The sequence below is a fragment of the Anopheles nili genome, chromosome 3 (assembly GCF_943737925.1).
Source record: "Anopheles nili chromosome 3, idAnoNiliSN_F5_01, whole genome shotgun sequence".
Classification (NCBI taxonomy): domain Eukaryota; kingdom Metazoa; phylum Arthropoda; class Insecta; order Diptera; family Culicidae; genus Anopheles; species Anopheles nili.
In genome coordinates, this window is record NC_071292.1 from 47111658 (window position 1) to 47131735 (window position 20078).

Consider the following 20078-nt stretch of genomic DNA (forward strand, 5'->3'; position numbering starts at 1 on the left):
AAAACATCGATTGCTCTTATGGCGTGCGGAAATTTTTACTTTAATTCAAAGTCCTTTGTGATGATATGCAAAGCTTCTCGATTGTAGAAGCATCTAGAAGAAATATAGTTGATAATAGTTAACATAAACTAACCATAATGCCACATGTCGATGTATAACATTCATTTTTCGTTAATGCTTAATTACAGCCCCGTCGCAAACGACATCCTTCACCGGCAGAAAGCATCGAAGAGTCACCTACGAAGATAACCATTTCGCCAGTACAAGAACCAAAATCCTCATTACGCCAACCCATCTCCCCAGTAGTGCAACATACCTCCGCTTCCCTGTCGCGTCTATCTCACCAAGCACAAACTAACTCATCGGCACATTTTAAAACAGAGATGCTTTCGGTCATGCAACTGTTCAAGGAAGAGTATGCCGAAATCCGGAAGCGATCAAGAAATAGTGGCTTTTTCAATTATGCGAACGAAGAACTGGAAAAACGGGATCCGGCCCTTCATGATGATATAAAGAAGGCAATTATAGATATAATAAAAACTTACCCTGATAATGAATAAATAAACGATAATGTTAAAATGTAAGACTGTGCGCACATGAAGTTAACTGTGCTGCTTCTATACATAGTACAATCTACTATAACTTTGTAAAGAAATAAAAAGAAGAAATACCTTAACGTATTCCATGCAATGCTTTAATTGTATGTATTAGCATATTTCAGGCACAAACCTGCTTATTATTACAGATGAAATGTAAAAAAGAAATGAAATTCCTCGACAAATTGTTGCGATTCCTTCTATGTGAATAGCAACTGCGCTTATAAAATTTTTACATGAATTCCAAACACCATATTTCATTATTCATTATATTTTAATAACTCAACAAAACGCTTCTGCAATAGAAAAAATTAAAAAACGCCTGTTGCACTAACGTATTTTTGTGTAATGTCTAATCAACCACCAAGTCAAAAATGAGCGCCATGTAAAAAACTGAGTGCGCAATGAGCATCAAGAAATCGTTGCGTTTCCATTATGCAGACTGTTCCGCTATACGGACACGTTTTATTATTGATACGAGGCTGAGAAAAAATACAGTATATCAATATGAGCCTTTTTTAGTCTTATTATCCTATTGTCAATAATGAAATAAAATAATTGATTGCAATAACTTCTTGTACTCCTATCTTCGATGTCGAAGTGTCCATTCGAAGTATTCTTCATCCACTTGAAAATATCGTATCCATGTAGCACCCAACCAATACCCATTTTCGCAAAAGCTACATCGAACGTGCTTCTGCAGAGAAGTTTACGAATATACAATTCTTTCAATTTCTTCTCAAAATATCAACCCATCGTTCGATCGATGCTCGGACATTTAACGGACAAACAACAAATGCGTGAAGTAAACAGGGCAGCTTTATAAACGCAATAAACGGATGTCAACATATGGTTGTTTACCAAACTCATAGTTTCATTTAAATTAGAAAAGAAAGAACTTAAATACGAAAATTTACCACTGAATCGAATCGACCACTGAAGGGACTCCCTGGGTCGTGGCTTTAGCGAAGAAAAGCCCTGAGCAGTGCGCAATCTTCGACCTATACCCGTGGCGGATCATTGCCAGAAACGGGAGCAAAAGAAGAAGTACGCGAAGAAGGAAAAGGTGATGTGTGTGTGTGTGTATGTGCGCGAAAGCCAAACATAGAATTTCCCAGTCGTCGTTGCCTTTGTTGAAGGTGGTAAAAGGTAATCCGTCGCAATTAGTTGAATGTACAGAGATTTTCCTTTCCCAGCCCATTTTCTGGGATGGCTCGATCTCTCTCTCCCTCGTGTGGCGTTTTTCTTCCGGGGCAGTGACCGTGCCAAACCGTAGCGGAAAGTGGAATGTAACTAATCGATCGAGCCCGTCAGTGCCACTCTTGAAAGTGAACGTTCTGTATTTTTTCCGCAATTAATTCGCTGATATTTCATCCGTACTGCAAAGTACGAGCCAGAATATTCAAACCCGCATCAAACTGTGTCTTAAAACAAGAGAGCGTGGAAAGATCAACAAATTTATCACCAAAAGAGACAAACGGTTTGTGTCCGTGGCCCTTTTAGTGACGACGATTACCCAGCCCCCCCTTCCGTCCCCAATTAGACAAGTGATTTCTTCGAGTTTTTCTTATTATTCAGTGCATTTGATAGCTCCCACCATAGCGAGAGAGCTGGTGGACCATCGGATCGAAGAAGGCGGGGATGTTGGTTTTTGCCGTCGAATTAAAAAGTGTTTTCCACCGTCCGTTTTTTTTTGTGTGTGTTTACGATCACAGGCCCCGCTCACCACAGCCTACTTTTCCATCTCTTTGCCCTCTCGCTTCAGCAGTGCGGAAAAGCTGAACACACCCTTCCCCTTCGACCGCCGGATCCCGGAGCCATTCCTCCGAAACACACAGGCAGAGGCAGCACCAACAAGGGCGAAAAAGTATTCCCTGGTTGTTGTTTTTTTTCTCTACTAAGTAAGACGTCTCGGAGCAAGCGTACAAGAAGTAACGAAGAAGAAGAAGAGAAAAAAAGGTACATCCACTGTACGGTGTTTGTTTCATGTGTGGTGTAAGGAGATAAGTAATGTGGTGTCTTTCATGCGTCTCTTCTCCAACTAATTCAGGTATTATTTGTTTTCATCCGTAATCTACTATGTTTGCATTTTGTTTTAGCGCACGCCTTTTCCCAACCCCCCTCCCCCTAATCACTTCCGTCTTCCCGTCCCTTGTAGTGAGACCTCCCACATCCCACCTTCCTCCTCCTCCTGCTACTGCTGCTGCTGCATGCATTTATGCGCTATGCCTGAGGGCGATGTTAGGTCGCCTTCCTTTACCCTTTCGGTGTTTGTGCTCTCTCTGGCTTTAGAAACATGCTATGTCACGCTCTCGCTTGTTTAGTTTCGTGTGTAGAAAGCTTCACTATCGTTTGTGTGTGTGTGTGTTTCCCCCTCCCCCCCCTTTCGGCCCTTTTCTTACGCATCGATTATAGTTTTGCATATTTTTTGAAATGCATTCCACCCACATCTCCCCCGTGATGTCTTTCCTGAGACGCGAACCGGGCTGCGCAGGGTGTGCCAAGGAGTCGACCACCCCCAACCCCGGCCTCCCGCACTTAAACACCTGATCCGTACGTTTACGACCCCGTATCTGGCGGCGTACCCTGTCGCGTTGTGTATGTGTGTGCGCCCAGCACCGCCTTCGAAACGTTTCCATAGCAGCCGCCTAGGCAAAACACCCACTCCCGATGGGATTTGGGCCCTACAAAGGGTGGTGATGCCCCCACCCCACCCCCCCCCCCCCCCGTTCCCGTCCGACAGTCGCCCTTCCTTTTCTCTTATCCCGCTAGTTTCCACTCTTGGATGCACGATGACGACGCTTAACCAGACGGAACTGGATCAAACTCGCTCCAATTACTTTCGGGAATGGGTTCTCGCGGTTCCGCTTGGCAAGAGTGCGTGGCTTCTTCTTTAACTCTCCCCCCACGCCGAAGACAGCTTCCCAATTAATGGTGATAATTTTTTGCCAATTACTTCCAAATGCATGCACACACAGACACACACAGCCCTTTATCACCGAAGCGGTAGTCGTCCTGAGCTCCTGTCTTGCATCCTGTGTGCTATCTTCGGTTCCGCTTCCCGGATCCTTTTGAATTTTAGCTCTTTTGCGTTGTGCTTTATCATCGTTACTGTAAAATAGCTCGCATCTATCGGGTATCTTAAACGGTGTGCTTAGTAGTACTCTCGCCTATCGATCTCACTTAATCTGATCGTTCGAAAGATCGTTCATCTCGCGTAGATGCACTTATAAAGACCTGAGAGGATAGGTTGTAGATAATTTGCATGCTTGTCGACGTCAACAGCAGCGGGCACACGTGCCTGAAGTACCTTCTCGTCGGGTGCATCACAGCAACCGGCATCGGTTACGAGGCTAAATGCTCCAATTTGTAGCGGATGATAACGAAATGCTCGCCCTCCAGCGGCTGCTTTTCGTGAGATTGTTTCGTGTCCTTTGCGTGCATTGCATGCGTAAGTTCACCATCGTCTTGGGGGTTTTGTTAACGAGCGATACGTCATCTTTTCGACGACCCTGTGATTGATAGCTAGTAGCCGGTTTAATTCCGCTTCATGCGGGAATTTGCTGTGTTGTGTTGATTATCAGGACGATTCCTATTTCGTGTTCCGAGCGTTGTGCTGACTTGGAGAGGAACAAAATCGGTCGTGTTGCGATTAGGGAGGGACGGACATTTTATCGCCACCGAAATTGGGCTTTTCAAAGGCAGTAACAGCTTTTTGACCTATTACCGGTTTTTAAAAGCCCGTACATTCGATCTGATATGATGTTTTGATTGAGATATTATTGCTTCAGGCATATCGTTCTTCATTGCAGCATCGCCTGCTTGTATTGTGATTTTCTTTTGTTTTTGAAATGATCGTTACGGATCATGTGCGAAACGATTCGTAGCACAAGTCCTTTGCTTTGGATTTCAATGTGAAATCGTAGCAAAATTGCCCTTTGTATTCATTAACAATGTTTATCTTTATTAACGATCTACCCGTTAAACAAAAACCGTCAATTCCAAATAGGCACGTTTAAATTTTACGTTGGTTTTATTAACTCTCCATTACAGCGTTAGATAAGCGCATATTACATTTTTAGTTGTATTGAAGGTTGTAAACATGAAGCATCGCTTCTAGAATTTATTTTGACTATACGAAACGCAAAAATTATAGGATTTTTTTAAGAAAATCATTATTTCAAAACCTATACATTCAACGATAGGTTTCTGTTCCAATCTTACAATATGTTGTGCGTCGGTTGGATAATATGTCGTCCTAATGCTTGAAATATTTATACAATTGAATTATCATTTGCGTCTCACATGTTCAGAATTTAATTTTTCGTAACCGTCATAGATTCTTGTGCTTTACTAGCAAAACTAACATTTTGAGGATTGTATTTTTTGAAATATCTTTTAGGAGAAAAGATTGTTAGTTTTCTTAGTCCCCTTGGATTTTAAAAATTTAAGTATAGCGATAATTTTGGAAAATTCCTCATAGTTTTTAGATTTTTTGACTGTGTGGTTTTCGTTAAGTCATTTTATTTATTGAACGGCTCCAAACGTTCTTCGAGTGACACCGCGAGGAACTAGGGATGGTATGGCAGATCCATAAATATACATAACACAGTAGGATTGGTTACTCGAAACAAAAACCAAACATGTGTATAAAATCTGTAGCTGCTATCGATTCTATACGAAGTGTTCATACAGTTTTGTTTAATGATATAGGAAATGCCTTGAGTAACTACTGCTGCGTGTCCGTTACCGGTCTAGGCTGGAGCAGTTCTCTCCATATGCTCCGGAAGCGACCCATCCCTACTCGGAGCACTTCAACTGACAGTTGATGCGCTCTCACTCGCTTTGACATAAACCGTCCCACTCCGTTTACGAGTGAGACGCTGGCTGTGTGCGTGAAATTCGCCGTTATCTGGCGTTACCGCTGAGCGTTACACTTTTTGTCCAGTTTTCGTCCCGTTTTCGTCTTGTGCTTACGTGAAAAAGTGACCAGTTCCTAGCAGCGAAGCTAAAGGGTGCAAAAAGTGAGTCAACGTTGTTCGAACCGGTCCGAAACGAGCTCTAGGGTGTGTAGAATCGGTTTTGCAAACCGTTTGCGATCGAGGGAGCTGTGCCACACGGCACAGCGTTCGGAATTTTGCTTATTATTTCTTGCTGCATCACATATACCCCCGTGTAGTCGTTCTCGCGTCGTCACGGGGCGTTACCGCGGCGTTATCTCTCCGTCGGTGTGCAGAGTGCCAAGAAAAAGAGAGAGAAAATAAGCATCTGGGCAGGGAAAAGTAATTTTCCGTACTCGTACCCGACACTTCGACGGCGTATCGTAAAAGTAGTGAAGTTTTCCCAGAAGCAACAGCGAGCCCCGCCGCGCAATCTGTCTGCACCCGTCCACTCCTTTGCTAATGCGTTTGTGAACATTTTTCTTTCTTCCTTTTTCATATCATCATCATCGGTGGTTCACCATGGAAATTTTTGTGCTCATCCGTCGCCCGTGTGCTGTTGCTGCTGCCGTGCGCTCTCTCATCGATGTGTGCCGAAAATAAATCATCACGGATCGCCGTTTTTTTTCCTTGCTCGCGCCACTCGTGTCCTACCCTTGACCAACAAACCCGGTCGGTCCCGGATCTCCATCGCGCACCGCGCTGGACATCGAACCGGATGTGGTGCGGTTCTCGCGTTCAACAAATAAAAACCACCACCACCGTGTACGTTGGTTGTTGTTGGTGAAAATGCTGGGACCTTATGGAATGAAACGATGAACGATGTCCATTTCGCGCTCGGAACGCTGTTGCAATCTGACGGCCACGGCCTGGCACATCACACCACCGTACGCTTGGTTACACGGATTCCGCGAATCCCGAAACCCCCACCCCGTCATCCCGCCCTTATGATGGCGTCTCGTTCCCGCTCGTGGCCACCGTATTCGTCGGCTCTCTCTCTCTCGCGCGCGCTCTCGTGATTCTTATTGGAATATGTTCGCGACGGATCCGTGCGCGGGTATTATTCTAACTGTTGCGTGGCGGATCGTCGACTGGTGGTGCCTAAATTGATCAATCCTGCTGCTGCTGTCACGGGGTTGATCCTCGGTTTCGTCCTTTTTTGCGTCCCGGTTTGGTGCTTTGGTGCGTTGCGTGGCTCTCACTCTCTCTCTCTCTCTCTCTCTCGTGAATGTCGTGCTCGCGCGCGCGCGAATTTGTGTGCTTCCCGGTCCGGAAAATTGTCTGTGAAAATCGCAAACCAAACAGAACCAATGGCTGCTATCAGGAAAAAGCTGGTAATCGTCGGCGATGGTGCCTGCGGTAAAACCTGTCTGCTGATCGTGTTCAGCAAGGATCAGTTCCCGGAGGTGTACGTGCCGACCGTTTTCGAGAACTACGTGGCCGACATCGAAGTCGACGGCAAACAGGTGAGTCATCGTTCAATCGTGTTTCTCAATGGTGCTTTTTTGCTATCCCCCTTCTTTAACGAACGTTTCGACGGGGGCTGCAAGGCAACGAGAAGATCGACAAATGTTGACGTAAAAAGCTGCATTCCTAATGAAGCCCGGTGGAAACCGTTTGCTAACGACAGTTGTTGTTTTCGTTGAAGTTTTGTGGAAGGGAAATTTGAATTGACCGTTTTCGAAAGATGTCAAATGTTGCTGATCAAGCTTTAATCATGATCAGGCAGATCGATAAGTAGCGCAAAATGAAACGCAAAACATTTGCCTCTACGGCATCTAGTAGATTTTGTTTGCAAAGTATTCCCAAAGCGTATCATAATTCAACAACCATTTTGTTTATGTAACGTTCATTGGAAATACGATCGAGCATAATATCTTGTTGATGATTTAACAAAAAAAAAATGATACCCATAAGGGATTTGCTTCTCACACACTCAGGATTTTCCCGCATGAAAACTAAACCCTCCGCACGTCGCCGAAATATGTGCGCCTTCTGGCCGATTTGCCCCCCTCTCGCACAAACGCAAAATGTGCAAATTAAGAAGCCAAAGAACCGAAACAACGACACGCCGTGTGACACCTTCTGTGGGGAAGGAAAAGCGCAAAGAAAGAAGGGAAACAACACACATTCTAACATTCGTCTTTTCCGCGCCGTCAGGCTCAGCGTATAAAACTTGGTGACGAATGCCACCGTGAGTGGAGAATCCGCAGGGGTAAGGGGTTTCCTTCGTATAAACAACACCACCCTCGAGCTTAGCGTTGGTGGGTCCACCTTCACCAGCCCTACCACCACTGCGCGAACGCAAAGGGTTGGGTTTGATCTGCAAATTGTTTTATCTTTCTTTCATTCGCTTTTTTTTGTTGGGTTTCGTTCACTTACTTTGCTCTCAAGCAAACGCTGCTGTGACGCTAACTTGACCCTTAACGATGTGACACGCGAAACGGAAAGGGAATAGGAGGGGGCTGTTTCGCGAGAGACCATTGAAATCACTCATCTAAACCGAGAAAGAACGGCGGCGTGTGTGTGTGTTTGTTTGTGCTTGCTTGCGGGGCACATACAGGACGATATTATGGTCTTTCTGGCCAACAGTCAGTCTGGACTGAGAGGCGGAACATATATATATATGCGGGTTTTTGAATGGCATAAGGAAGGCGAAGGAAGCCACCCCCCGTGTTCTCCTTCCACTCGTCCAGCTTCCAGACGGTGGTTGGCAAACCAAAAACCTCTGGGGGTGGTTTCTTTCGCTCGAGAGTGAGAGTTTTATGGAGCTTTTTTTTTGCTGCTGTCGCTGTTGCTGTTGTTTTTGTTGCATCCCCCCGTGAGACTCTTGAGGGGGGGGGATGTGTGGTGGCGAGAAAACCGAGAATAGAATATGCTTTGCAAAACTAAAAACCCAAAGCCTCCACAACACGATTCCTCTATATATGGTTGTCTTTCTCTCTCTCTCTCTCTCTCTCTCTCTCTCTCTCTCTCTCTCTCTCTTTCACACACACTCTCAATCTGTTTCGCTTTCAACAATTTAAGAAGTTCTTCTACTTCGTCTTTTTCGAGAAGAGGGATCATGTTTTCGTCGGTGGCAAAAAGGGGTGTGTGATCGCGAAAAAGAAGCCCACCGTTCGCTCGCTTTGTGCTTGCAGAAAGCAAAAAATGGCGAGACGAAGGCGACGACCACGACTCACTGGGGAGGAACAGAAATATGACGGAATGAATGCATTTTAAAAAAATCCCTCCCAACCTCCTCCCAAAAAGGCCCCACCGGGAGGATCTACGACCGTGGCGGCCCTCAGGAAGGAATGTTGTAGAGTCTGGTAAAAATTCAATCGACAATGAATGAATGCCCGCGAAAACGCGAGAGATTTTATACATCAAGTGGTGCGCCTTTAGTTGCGTTCGTACGAATTGGGGTGATCTTTTTTTTTCCCCCACAAGTTGCACTATAATTTGTTGTGTGTGCACCTAGACAAGGGAGTCGACTGATGTGGTGTGTGTGTGTGTGTGTGTGTTCGTTTGTTTCCGCATCGCTCACCCATTCGATCATCGAATGCAATTGTATTTATATTCGCACATTTGTAGCGTATTTAAAAATATCTCGCTCCAAAAAAAATAACCGTTGGCTGTTTGTTCAGAGCGGATCTGGAAATGCCGCGGCTGGCTTTTTCCCTCAGTTTTCTTGCCCACAGGAGATTGTTGCAACAAGAAAAAAAATATGGTGCCCATCCCAGAATAATAAAAGCTGGTGTTCTCTCACCCTTACTTTTCCCCGGGCCTATATGCAGACAAAGCCCTCCCAAAGGTTTGGGGAAAAAAAGAAAAAAAAGCATCATTTTCGTTTATAAATTCATAGCGAATGTTTTGCCGTGGAGCTTTGCCTCTTTTTTTTTTCCTTCGCCCTCTTCTTCTGGATTCGTTCCGCAAATTTATGAAGACGACCATCCCCCCCGCACACTCCTTACCCCTCCCCTCTTGCCACCCTTCCTTCCGATCGTTGTCGCTAATTTACGCGCTTTGTCTTCTGCACCGCAATTTCATCATTTCTCTCCGCTGCCAGATTTCGGTCACATTTGTCCTCCTTTTAATCCAGTTTTGTTCCGTTTTCAGCCCCTTTTCTCCCCCTTGTATGGCCCCAGCGCCACCATATGCCATTATTACGTTGGCAATCGTAGTTTTGGGCGAAGATTTCCTTTTGTATCTCTTGCTCTCTCTCTCTCTCTCTCTCTCTCTCTATCTCTCTCTCTCTCTCTTTCTGTTCGATTCCCTCACTCTCTGCTGCTGCTGTGAGTACTTTCTCCATTTTTTTTTGTACAAATGTTGTATGCCCACCCATTGGGTGGGCATTGTTTCGTTTTCCTGCCGAGCGAAATTCAATTTCCGACGAGCGTATCTGTTGAATAAATTCCAGAATGAGCTAAGAATAAAATTTTGTAAGATGAATTTGCGTCAAACAGTGCATTATAAAACCATCATCAGGCATTATCAACATCATCGTTTTCTTGTTTCAACTCTCGTGGGCATTCCGATGGTGCTTCACATTGCGGAATGTATGGAAATCGTCCGCGATGGAATGTGGCGTGTTGTGTGTGTGTGTGTTTTGGTACACGTCCAGGGAATAAACTATTTGACGCGTGAGGCCTGCGAAATCTATAGTTACAATAAACAAACGGAGTCTTGATCGCTAAACGTCTGAAGATCACTAACGAATGAATCCAACGGGATTGATTATTTAAAAATTCAAAACCCATTCCAAGATGTGTTTTTGCGGTCATTCGCTTTCATGAGAATGCCTTTCGACCTGTTGCAATCTATCCTGTCACTGTAAGAAATTCCCCAGTCTCCATTTCGCATATTATATATTTACTGCACCGCACCAATTGGCTGTGATCCTCCAGAGCGAGTGCTGGTCCTTTTCCAAACACACCGCAATCGACCACACATCGATCAAATTCCCGTGGCGTTTATGACGGGTTTTTTTGTTGTTGCTGCAAACGACAGTGTCAAAAAGAGAATCTAAAACCACCAAATCGCGGTGTTGGTTCACGAATAGTCAGCCCCCGGTGTGGGGATATTTATATGCTCTCCTGTGAGAATGCATTCCCGGTTCGAAGGAGGGGAGAACAGGCGCGAAAAAAGGGGGGTTCTTATTTAAATGCTTCCATTTTCGCGTGCTTGTACGATCACTCACCGCCTTTTTCCAGCGACGGGGCAGGCACACATTTTTGCTCTCGAAAACATCGCCTCTTTCGCTGGCTCCTTCAGCAGTTCGTTCCTCAGTCTGGCAAACACCATCGCCCCGGTGCTGGTTTGTGTCAAGTGTCAATCAAAATCATGTTTTTCAAATCCTTTATAGCTTCCCTCCACCGGTGGGGCGTAAATGTGCTCCACCTAAACCCCATTTTAAGTTCTCTCTTTACGAGCAAGACGAGAGGGAGAAACGGAACGTGGCATGAAAAATTTAAACCAAACGGCCAGCAGCAAATAAATGCATGCCAAAAGCCTTCTCTAGTCTGGCCTGCTCGATGGCCCTTCGTATGTGGAGAAGTGGTTTTCAGTCTGCTGAATTCATCTCCTCCTTCTCTCTGAGCAGGATATTTGAACGTGTATGTCCCAGTTCATGGATTGGATTGTGGTGCATTTATTTCTGCCTCAATTTGCGCGATCTCAACAGCTCGCAGGTGATTAATTTGTGTTGAAGCTCGAAGCAACAACGGCGAATTAAAAAAAATCTCAGCACTTGTGACTCATTTACCGAGCGCGTTATGAAGCGATAAAAAAAGGGCATCCAGCCAGCCGACGAGTCCCTCTGGGTCCGATGGGGGTAGAATTAAAAAACCGGTGTGAACAGGAATCGAATCGAGGATTCCTCCATCGGGCTGTGGAAAAATTGAAATTCCTACCGCATTAGGTAATGGCTCGCGGAAACGATTGCGCTTCCCGTTCGATAATCATTTCGCTCTGTTCTTTTTTGTTGCCGTTTTTTTTCTCTCTCTCTCTTTCTCCCCTCTCTTACCTGTTCGATAATGATCATTAATTTTCACAATTGGAATAGAGCAGCCCAACGGGAGCAACCCGTACTGGAGTTTTTGGTTTTTATTTTGCAAAAAGAAAACTCCCCGTTTCGCCAGCGGAAAATTGATCCACACTCTCATTAGTGAGCATAATCTCTTAACTGGACACGAAAACATGAGGGAGGAATTGATGGAGGAGATTTTTTTTATTATTGCTCGCAAGCATACATACAGCATGGAATCAATCAATCGGGTTGGTTTGGTAAAGGGTGTCTAGAGAGAGAGAGAGAGAGAGAGAAAGCGAGAGATCTGCACACGTTGACCCCTAGCAGCAGGCTAGGATGTGTCTTGTGCTTCACAGGGAAAAACCACGTGGACTATTTTTAGTGCTCTCATAATCATCGTTTGGGCATCGTTTTCTTGAAATTTCAGTCCCTTCTGCTTCGTTTTATTCCTTCCAAGAGGAGCCCTCTTTCAAACCAGTTTCTCGACCCTTCGAAGTGGGTTGTAAAATTTTGCCCCCCATCTTAAAGGATACATCTTCTTTTATTTTGTATTTTGGTTTGTTGACGAAGCGTCCAAAAGCGTCCTAAAATCGATCAAGCTTTATTCTAACGAATAGAGACACCTATCCCCAGCAGATGTGGAAGCCTCGATCTGGGTTGAAACTGAATAGATTATTCAAAAAACGACACACATTCTTCGTGTCCATGGGTTTATTTTTTTTTCTTCTTCGTGGTATTGAATTTGGAGGTCCTTTTTTCTTGACCATCATCGAGCATGTGTATTAAAATTCAAAGCCACCAAGCCGTCAAGTGCGCGAAATGTGAACGCGCTTAAAAACATCGATCGATGGTAGTGCTTGTTGGTGGGTGTCTGGCTTCTCCTTGATGATGTTATGATGATGATGATGATGCTGATGCTGCTGATGCTGATGATGTCAGTTTACGGTCGCGAGATGAGAATTGACCCCGACGAACGCGTGTGTTGGTGTGCCGCGAGGGAGAAGGTCTACACGCACTCACACACAAACACATATGCTGGGAAGGGTACAGGGGGTGGGTGATGAAACGAATAAATCCCCTTGGGTTTTTCCTTCTTTTCTGGTACGGTGTTACGCGCGACCACAATACGACGAAACACACACCTGATGGGAAAGGATGACGTGAGAAAAAAAGGATCATACGGTGCGTGGGACACATGTCCTTCTTCTGGTGTTGGAATCATCGATTAAATTTGAGCCACAGGTTGTTTTTTTACATTACATGCCACTGATGGGAAGGATTCGAGAACTGGGAAGCAGAGAAGCTTTTCGCGTTGTTTTAGATGCATGCATATGTTGCATGTTGTTTTTAATATTGCAACTATTGGTGCATCATTTTCATATCTAATCATGAGTCATGTTGCCAGTTTCGCTTGGATAGCTATTTATGGATTAAAGTTTTGATTTTTTAACTCAATCATAATCGATGATCGATGCTGGTTGAATTGATGTGGTTTGTAATAAAAACAGATCAGCAAAGGCTTCTTCCAATCTGAAATATAAAATGTATGTAAAAATCCTACAAATTTATATTAATGAATGGTTTATGATTAAGAAAAAAACGCATTCTCTTAATATTTGTAGCAAATTCTTAACCAGCCCTTTTGTGCACACGGTTTTGCATCTTGTTGGCAGATTCAAAGGTGGCACAAAAATAGTTGCCTCAACGGCTGCTTTTGTGTGAAATTAATTTCCAGTCCACCACACCGTGTCTTCTCCGTTGCCATCGCTTGTGGACGACTTCCTCGTTGACAATTTTCCCCTTTATTTTGTGTGACCAGCCAGCCCCAATGTTACGCCAGACCGCGGGCGGCCGATGGCTAACAGAGCCCTCACACATCAGGCGGAAACAATTCCGCAATTACTCATTGGCTCGAGCAAGAAAAGAAGTTTTATCTCTGTTCGCTTTGGTCGCTTTACTGCTGCTGCTTGGGAGAGGATGATGACGATGACGACGATGATGACGACGACCACTACCATCACAAAACTACACACCCCAAACTCATCCCCTCACTCCTTTCCATTACCGGCCCTTTCGCAGTTGAAGGGAAAGTTCGTCGGGCTTTTCTCGCACAGTCACACACTGGTAGGTCGTCGTGTGATAGAGAAGACATCGAATAAAAAAAAGGGGAACAAGGGCGAGATGTGTCTAATACGACGAAGAAGAAACACACACCCGGCCGGTGAGAGGCAGGGATCTTTGGCTCGTCAGTTTTGTAAACTCTGGTGGCTGGTGAAAAACACCACAGAGAAAATGGTTCGCGTGAAGTGAGCCTTCATCAGCAGCGGCAGCATTATATTATAGTGCGACAGTCAGTTCAAAGCTGCTGCAGTTACATTTGCTTTTGCCACCACAATCCGTCCGATGCCCTTAGCTGGGAGTGCTCTTTTCCCCACAGCCCCCTGCCCTCAACTTTTCATTAAAGGGGGTGAAAGATAAGACATCGAGAAGCCGCCGGCGGTGGTGGTCGAATGATACGAAATGAATGAAAAAAAATGCTGTGTTTCCACGGTTGTGCGCGCGCGTGCCTTCACCCATACACACGCTTAGATGGGTGACCCGTGGAATAGAAGGAAAGGGGGGTTGGGGGAGTGGGAGTAGATCCAGGGGATGGCACACCACCCCCACGCGTGACCTCCACACCGGCGGGTCTCGTCGTCGGTGAGAGAGAAGGTGTGAAGAATTTATATCACTGCAGCAAGAGCAAAGTCGCGGTTTCGTTGACCGTGTGTGTGTGTGTGTGTGTGTGTGTGTGTGTGTGCACGATTCGCTGATAAGAGAAAACTCACCGATAAACCTTCCTTCTCGACACACACACACACACGCACCCGGCGCTGCTGCTGGAGTGCTTCTTCGCTTCGTGCGCCATCACTTGCTCCCACCCAGTCGTCTCTCTCTCTCTCTCACACTCTCACGTGCGCCTCTCTATCTGTCCGTCTGACCTCGGATCCCCCGGCATATTGGCCAACCCCAACCCTTCGAGGTGGAGAGATATCGCGTCGAATGATGGCGAATGAGGGCGGAAGGTGAATCCCCATCTCCTCCCGTAACCATTGTGAAGATGGTTGAGGGGGGGGGGAGAGGCGGAGAGAGAGAGAGAGAGAGAGAGAGAGAGAGAGAGAGAGAGAGAGAGAGAGAGAGAGAGAGAGAGAGAGAGAGACGGATAAAAACCCATAAAGGCACACATTTCACGGGCTTGGTCCGAGTCACCGACGGTTGGCCACGCAAAGAATCACGTCCCCACGGGAAGTTATTTTGTGGAATTAAACCCCAATCGGAGAGGAACACCGGATGTGGTGTTCTGGTGGGGGGGGGGGGGGGGGGAAGCGAGACCCAGAACCAGGCCAAATAAAACACACGCACACGCTCCTAAAGATAGTGCGCTAATTTTCCACCGCGCGCGAGAATGGCGAAGAGAAAAAGCAATCATGGGAAAAAGGTTGGAAAGGCTTTCCCCTCGTGTGGTGGGTGGGTGGGTGGGGTGGCGGGTGGCGTTAACGGAGTGTTAAGAGACAATTTACTTAACACCGCCTGTGCCTGTGAAAGCAGGAAGGATATTGAATGTCCTTTTTTCCCCATAGCCAACGGCCCTCCCGGCGGAAGGAGAAAGTGTGACTCGCGTGTGAGGTTAGGTTGACTTTGGTATTTTGATTTTTTTTCCTCCCCGTATCGCGTTGGACGGAAAACGAAGGGGGTCGTCATCGAATTCCTGGTCACACACCTCTCTAGGGCGGGAGGTACCGGTGTCAAATACAATCTTTTCCCCGTTTGTGCTTTCGATTCCAACTGCTTCCCAATATACTCAGCTCAGGTTGCTCAGGTTACATCCGAGAAAGGGGGGAGCCCTCCAAAGTCCTTCAATCGTGACCAACTCTGGGGTCTGGGGCTTCGGAATGCGATGATGGTTTCATTTTATCGGAGCTTTCCGGGCCAAGAAGCAAACGCAAGCGCAGAAAAAAAGGGCTATGGATGTAGAAGAGTTATGTGGCTTTCGCACAACCGCTAATGAATGAACCACCGCTTAATGGGGGCGATGAGAAAGGTGTGTAAGGGCGCGTGCTCTGACCCGTGGGGGGGAAGCTAGTGGATAAAGGGGGGTTTCACGAGTGCATTGGTACGGGAATCTGAATGGAAACAATCGATTGGGGTGGGTGGCTTGGTGTGTTGTTGGCGCAGGGTTCAAGAACTGCGAACCGAGTGAGCTGCTGCCTCAAGAGCCAATGGCCAAGGACACTCGGATGGGTTTGTTGTAATTTGTTTGGTTAAGTTCTTATGCTCCTCCTGCTATCATGATAATGTCGCTGTATTGAGTGTACTAATCAGGAATGTGTTTCTTTTTTTCTTTTTGCTGCATTTCATCATTTCAGGTGGAGCTGGCGCTATGGGATACGGCTGGACAAGAAGACTACGACAGACTGAGGCCGCTGAGCTACCCAGACACCGATGTTATCCTCATGTGTTTCTCTGTCGACTCGCCCGACTCGCTGGAGAACATACCCGAAAAGTGGACCCCCGAGGTAAAGCGAGCCAGCCAGCCGAGGGAATTGAATGCTCTAATGCAAGTCTGCGAACAATCGTTTGGTGCCGTTGAGTTGTTGATACTGTCGAAAGCAGGCTGGTGGCATTTGTATGTTTTGGGATAAACAACCGCTTTTGGCGATAACATCGGTTCGTTATCGGTTGTTTGCAAATTGAGTTTAAATCTAAGCCCGGTGCAAATTTTTCAACAATACTGCGCAACAATGCATGTTTACAAGGCTGTTGTAAGCTCCTTTAAGTTGGTTGCAAAAATGTAGAAATGTCGCTGTATTTTCTGTAGAAAATGAGCTGGAAATCACGTCCTTTGGTTCCAGGAGCCTCCATAGCCCTTTGGGATATTCGAATCCACTAGTCTGAGCGGGAGATTAGTTCCCGTAATAGCTGTTGTCCTAAATGTGTGGCTCTTCGAATAGATCAAAGTCATAATCTCTCTCTCCAAATGAAGTGAATTTAATCAGTTTAAAGGTCTTCAGGCAACAAGTCTTCTACAAGCAATGCGAAAACACGAAGCAATGCTGAAATACCCATAATCTAGCTAGACCTCCAAACTCGTATGATGTAATTGGTCAACTCTAGTTGGTTGTTTCGTTTGTCTAATTTCTTGTTTGTAGCGTTTGTTATCAGTAAACGATTGCTCCGTCGTGCCATGCTTGACGTGACTCATATGCAATCTCTGCACACCACACAATCGGTTGGCGGGATTGAATCGTCGTATGCGTCATCTACCAATATTAGCTTTTCAAGTCTCCATGAGCTCAGACACTTGCACAGCCGTTTTCTGGATTTATCTAAACGCTCTTTCCTATGAAATTTGATGTTATCACTGGGGAAATTCAAATTTACCGCACAGAAGAGTACACGCATGTGGCAAACTTGATCATATTTTCTAATTGAATTCTTTGGTGTTTTTTCTCTCTACTTACTTCTATTCCCTTGCAGGTGAAGCATTTCTGTCCGAATGTACCAATCATATTAGTCGGTAACAAGAAAGATCTCAGAAATGACCCTCACACTATAAAGGTTCGTATGCTTGTCCCATCGAATTAACGAAGCGTTATCAGCAACAAAATGCAAACGCATTCCAGTGCAGCTGATTTTGGGATGCTTGATTTAACTATCATTTCTTCTTTTCTTCTTCTTTTTTCCTGCTTCCTTCCTCCCCGCAATAAACACACGTTTTACAGGAATTATCGAAAATGAAGCAAGAACCAGTCAAGCCACAGGAAGGGCGCGCTATGGCTGAGAAAATAAACGCATTTGCTTATTTGGAGTGTTCCGCCAAATCGAAGGAGGGCGTCCGCGAAGTGTTTGAAACCGCTACGAGAGCAGCGTTACAGGTGAAAAAGAAGAAGAAGAGTAAATGTGTTCTGCTCTAAAAGAGCAAAGCCAGCATTGTGCTTCTATTGCCGTGTTGTGAGCAGCTCCATCATAACACCGGGCTGGAAATGCGAAAATAGAGAAAACCGCGCGGTGGAGATGCATAGGAAGCGAAAGGGAGAGCGCAAGAAAGGTGAAGCGAGACAGAGTTGGATGAAAATGCGAAATACGGGACGAAAATCATTTTCGCTGGGAGTGCAAGCGAGCGTAAGGAGGCGGAAGTTGAAGAGGAAGAAGAAGGGTAGATGGCGACGTTAGATAGATGGCCAAACGCTATAACATTAATCGTTGGGGGAGGAGGTGAAGACGTCGACGAAAATCGTTAGATTAATGCCACGAAGCAAGAGCAACAGCAGCAGTCTCTCAGATCAAAGTAAAGAATCCTTTTTTTATGAATGAAAAAGAATAATCTTTTCGACCATCTTTCATACATTAGACCAAAAACAGAAATCAAAAAAGAAAAGAAAAGGAAAGGAAACAGTAAACTAACGCAGGATTATCGCGGAAAGCCGAGTCCCGAAGCCAAGGCTAGCCTTAAGAGGGTGTGTAAGGACGATGGAGAGTGCGAACCACCTCCAGCAAGATTCGATCCGCTGTGGTGGAGGAAGGTTGCCTCTCTTCGCTGCGTGTAGTTTAAAGATCAGGAATCGCTAGGCCGCCCAATTATGATTTTTTTTAAAGTGTACCAACGTAATGATTGTTGCATATTATGGTCCGGAGGGCACGAGTGTAGCTTGAAATCGAATGCAAAAATGATATGGTTCGTTCATTTGTATGTTTTGTCTCTTTGCGAAGCCACATAGGACAAGGGGAGATGAGGGATCAAGCAAAAATGCTATGAACCTGTGGGGCACTCACACGCGTTCCGTTTCTCCCACACACACACACACACGCGCGTAGAGGACTGTGCTGATCATCAGATCACTTAGAAGGGCCACGAGTCGAATAGCATAAATTTATGGTGGGTCTAACCAGATTGTCCAACGATCGCGGCACGACTGAACTGTGTTTGTGGGTGTGTGTGTGTTTTTTTTATAAATGTGCTATAAACGCTCCAGAGCTCAGGTTGGTTGGGGTTCTTGATACAGCAACACACCACTTGCGAGCAGCGTATATGAATGTTGCGAAAAGAAGGATTCTAGTGTTTATGTTTCTCATATTTGGTCCATTTTTTCTTTTTTTTTTACTATCACACAACAACAAGAAAAAAAACATACATATATTACATACATAGCATGGCATCTATTAGATGTGTTTTTTATTATTAACTATTTGGTAAGCGATTAAGTAAATGTTGTGTATGCAAGAAAAATGCAGCAAAAATAAGATAAAACAAACAAAAAATTGAATGAAGAAAAAGAGCGATCATTATTATTGAGGCCAAGGCGCGTTTGTATTGAATTGAGGCAAGGATTGCGCAGAGAGAGAGAGAGAGAAAAGCGGAGCAGCATAACACACTATTATTATATCCTGGCGTCCAAGGGTATGTTCGTTCCCACTACCAAAACATCCCAGGCCAATAGATTCCACCTTCATACATACACTCGTACACCCACACAAACACATACTCATTCACACTGAAATCGAGATTATAATCGAGAAGCAAGAACGAACGATACACGGTAAACAGGTGTTAGAGAAGAATGAGCATATGGAAACAAGAGGAGCGGGTACGCAAATCACAGAGCGCTACTGCGACAGTGTCTAGCGTCTTGGTATCCTTGTTGGACGAGCAGGACACAATCACAGAATGATCCAGACGAGTTTTTTTTTCTATAGGTCTGATACCTAAACAATCAATCCTCACTGACTTTCTCACTTTCACACGACACACGTACGTGTTGCGGTTGAGACGACGGGTAGGAGGAATCGGATTTTAAAAATTACAAACTTAAAGAAAACAAAACCTGGTATTGTAATTCGCGAAAGAAGCATCCGCTCGGTATCAGCAGACGACACACACACACATACTACCACATATATATATATTTTGTCGGTAATGCAGCAATGGCAAGGAGCAAAAACACCGTGAATGCGTGCGAATCGGCCCCTACGGCACCATATGAGCCAACGGGCCAATGGCAAAACGAGTGCGTGAACCTAAACATTTAAGAACGTCGATGCAGAAAGAACGGAGATGGAGGAGCGGATTTAGGATAGTAATAGGGTAACAAAGATTAGCGAGGAAGATGAGTCAGAATTTTAAAATGAAAGCAGAAGAATAAATTCTAACCAATGATAAATGGAAACAACAAAACACAACAATACACACACAAAAATCAACATTAATCCGATTGTCTTCGTGTGGTGGTGGTGGATGCGTTGGGGGGCGGCGGGGGGCATGTGCAACAAAAGAAAGAGAGAGAGAGACCACCTTGTTGGTTTGGGGAGAGAAAAATCGTAACAATTTGGTGTCCTTCCGTGCGTCCTTGTGCGCGGTACCGGTCAGGAGTACGGACAGATCATCGAGTAAGCTGAATCCTTCGGGCAGACAGGTGGCCAAGAGATGTCTGAGAATTTGCAACTATTGTAACTAGCCTGGAAGTGAGTCGGATGTATGTGTGTGTGAGAGTGCAT

General features: G+C 45.3%; 1 protein-coding gene across 6 annotated transcripts; it reads left to right on the forward strand.

Annotated features, from left to right (window-relative positions):
• The first annotated feature begins 1517 nt into the window (after positions 1–1517).
• On the forward strand, positions 1518–19778 carry LOC128726840 (ras-like GTP-binding protein Rho1). 6 transcript variants are annotated; one of them, XM_053820675.1, is made up of 6 exons: positions 1518–1745; positions 2362–2555; positions 6842–7002; positions 15953–16102; positions 17064–17144; positions 17309–19778. In XM_053820675.1, the coding sequence occupies exons 3-6, from the start codon at positions 6847–6849 to the stop codon at positions 17498–17500; spliced, it is 579 nt and encodes a 192-aa protein (XP_053676650.1). In that variant the 5' UTR covers positions 1518–1745; positions 2362–2555; positions 6842–6846; the 3' UTR covers positions 17501–19778. The 6 variants fall into 6 exon arrangements, with proteins under 6 accessions (XP_053676650.1, XP_053676651.1, XP_053676649.1 ...); XM_053820676.1 differs by having other exon boundaries at positions 1724–1745; positions 2365–2555; XM_053820678.1 differs by lacking the exons at positions 1518–1745; positions 2362–2555 and adding exons at positions 5605–5662; positions 5776–5925.
• The last annotated feature ends 300 nt before the right edge of the window (positions 19779–20078 follow it).

What these genes read in the sequence shown, in the direction of transcription:
- LOC128726840 (XM_053820674.1), top strand. Translation starts at nt 2,607, where the DNA reads ATGTGGTGTCTTTCATGCGTCTCTTCTCCAACTAATTCAG. An exon ending in TCGAAGTCGACGGCAAACAG is followed by an intron (nt 7,003 to 15,952) that starts GTGAGTCATCGT and finishes TCATCATTTCAG; the next exon opens with GTGGAGCTGGCGCTATGGGA. An exon ending in ATGACCCTCACACTATAAAG is followed by an intron (nt 17,145 to 17,308) that starts GTTCGTATGCTT and finishes CACGTTTTACAG; the next exon opens with GAATTATCGAAAATGAAGCA.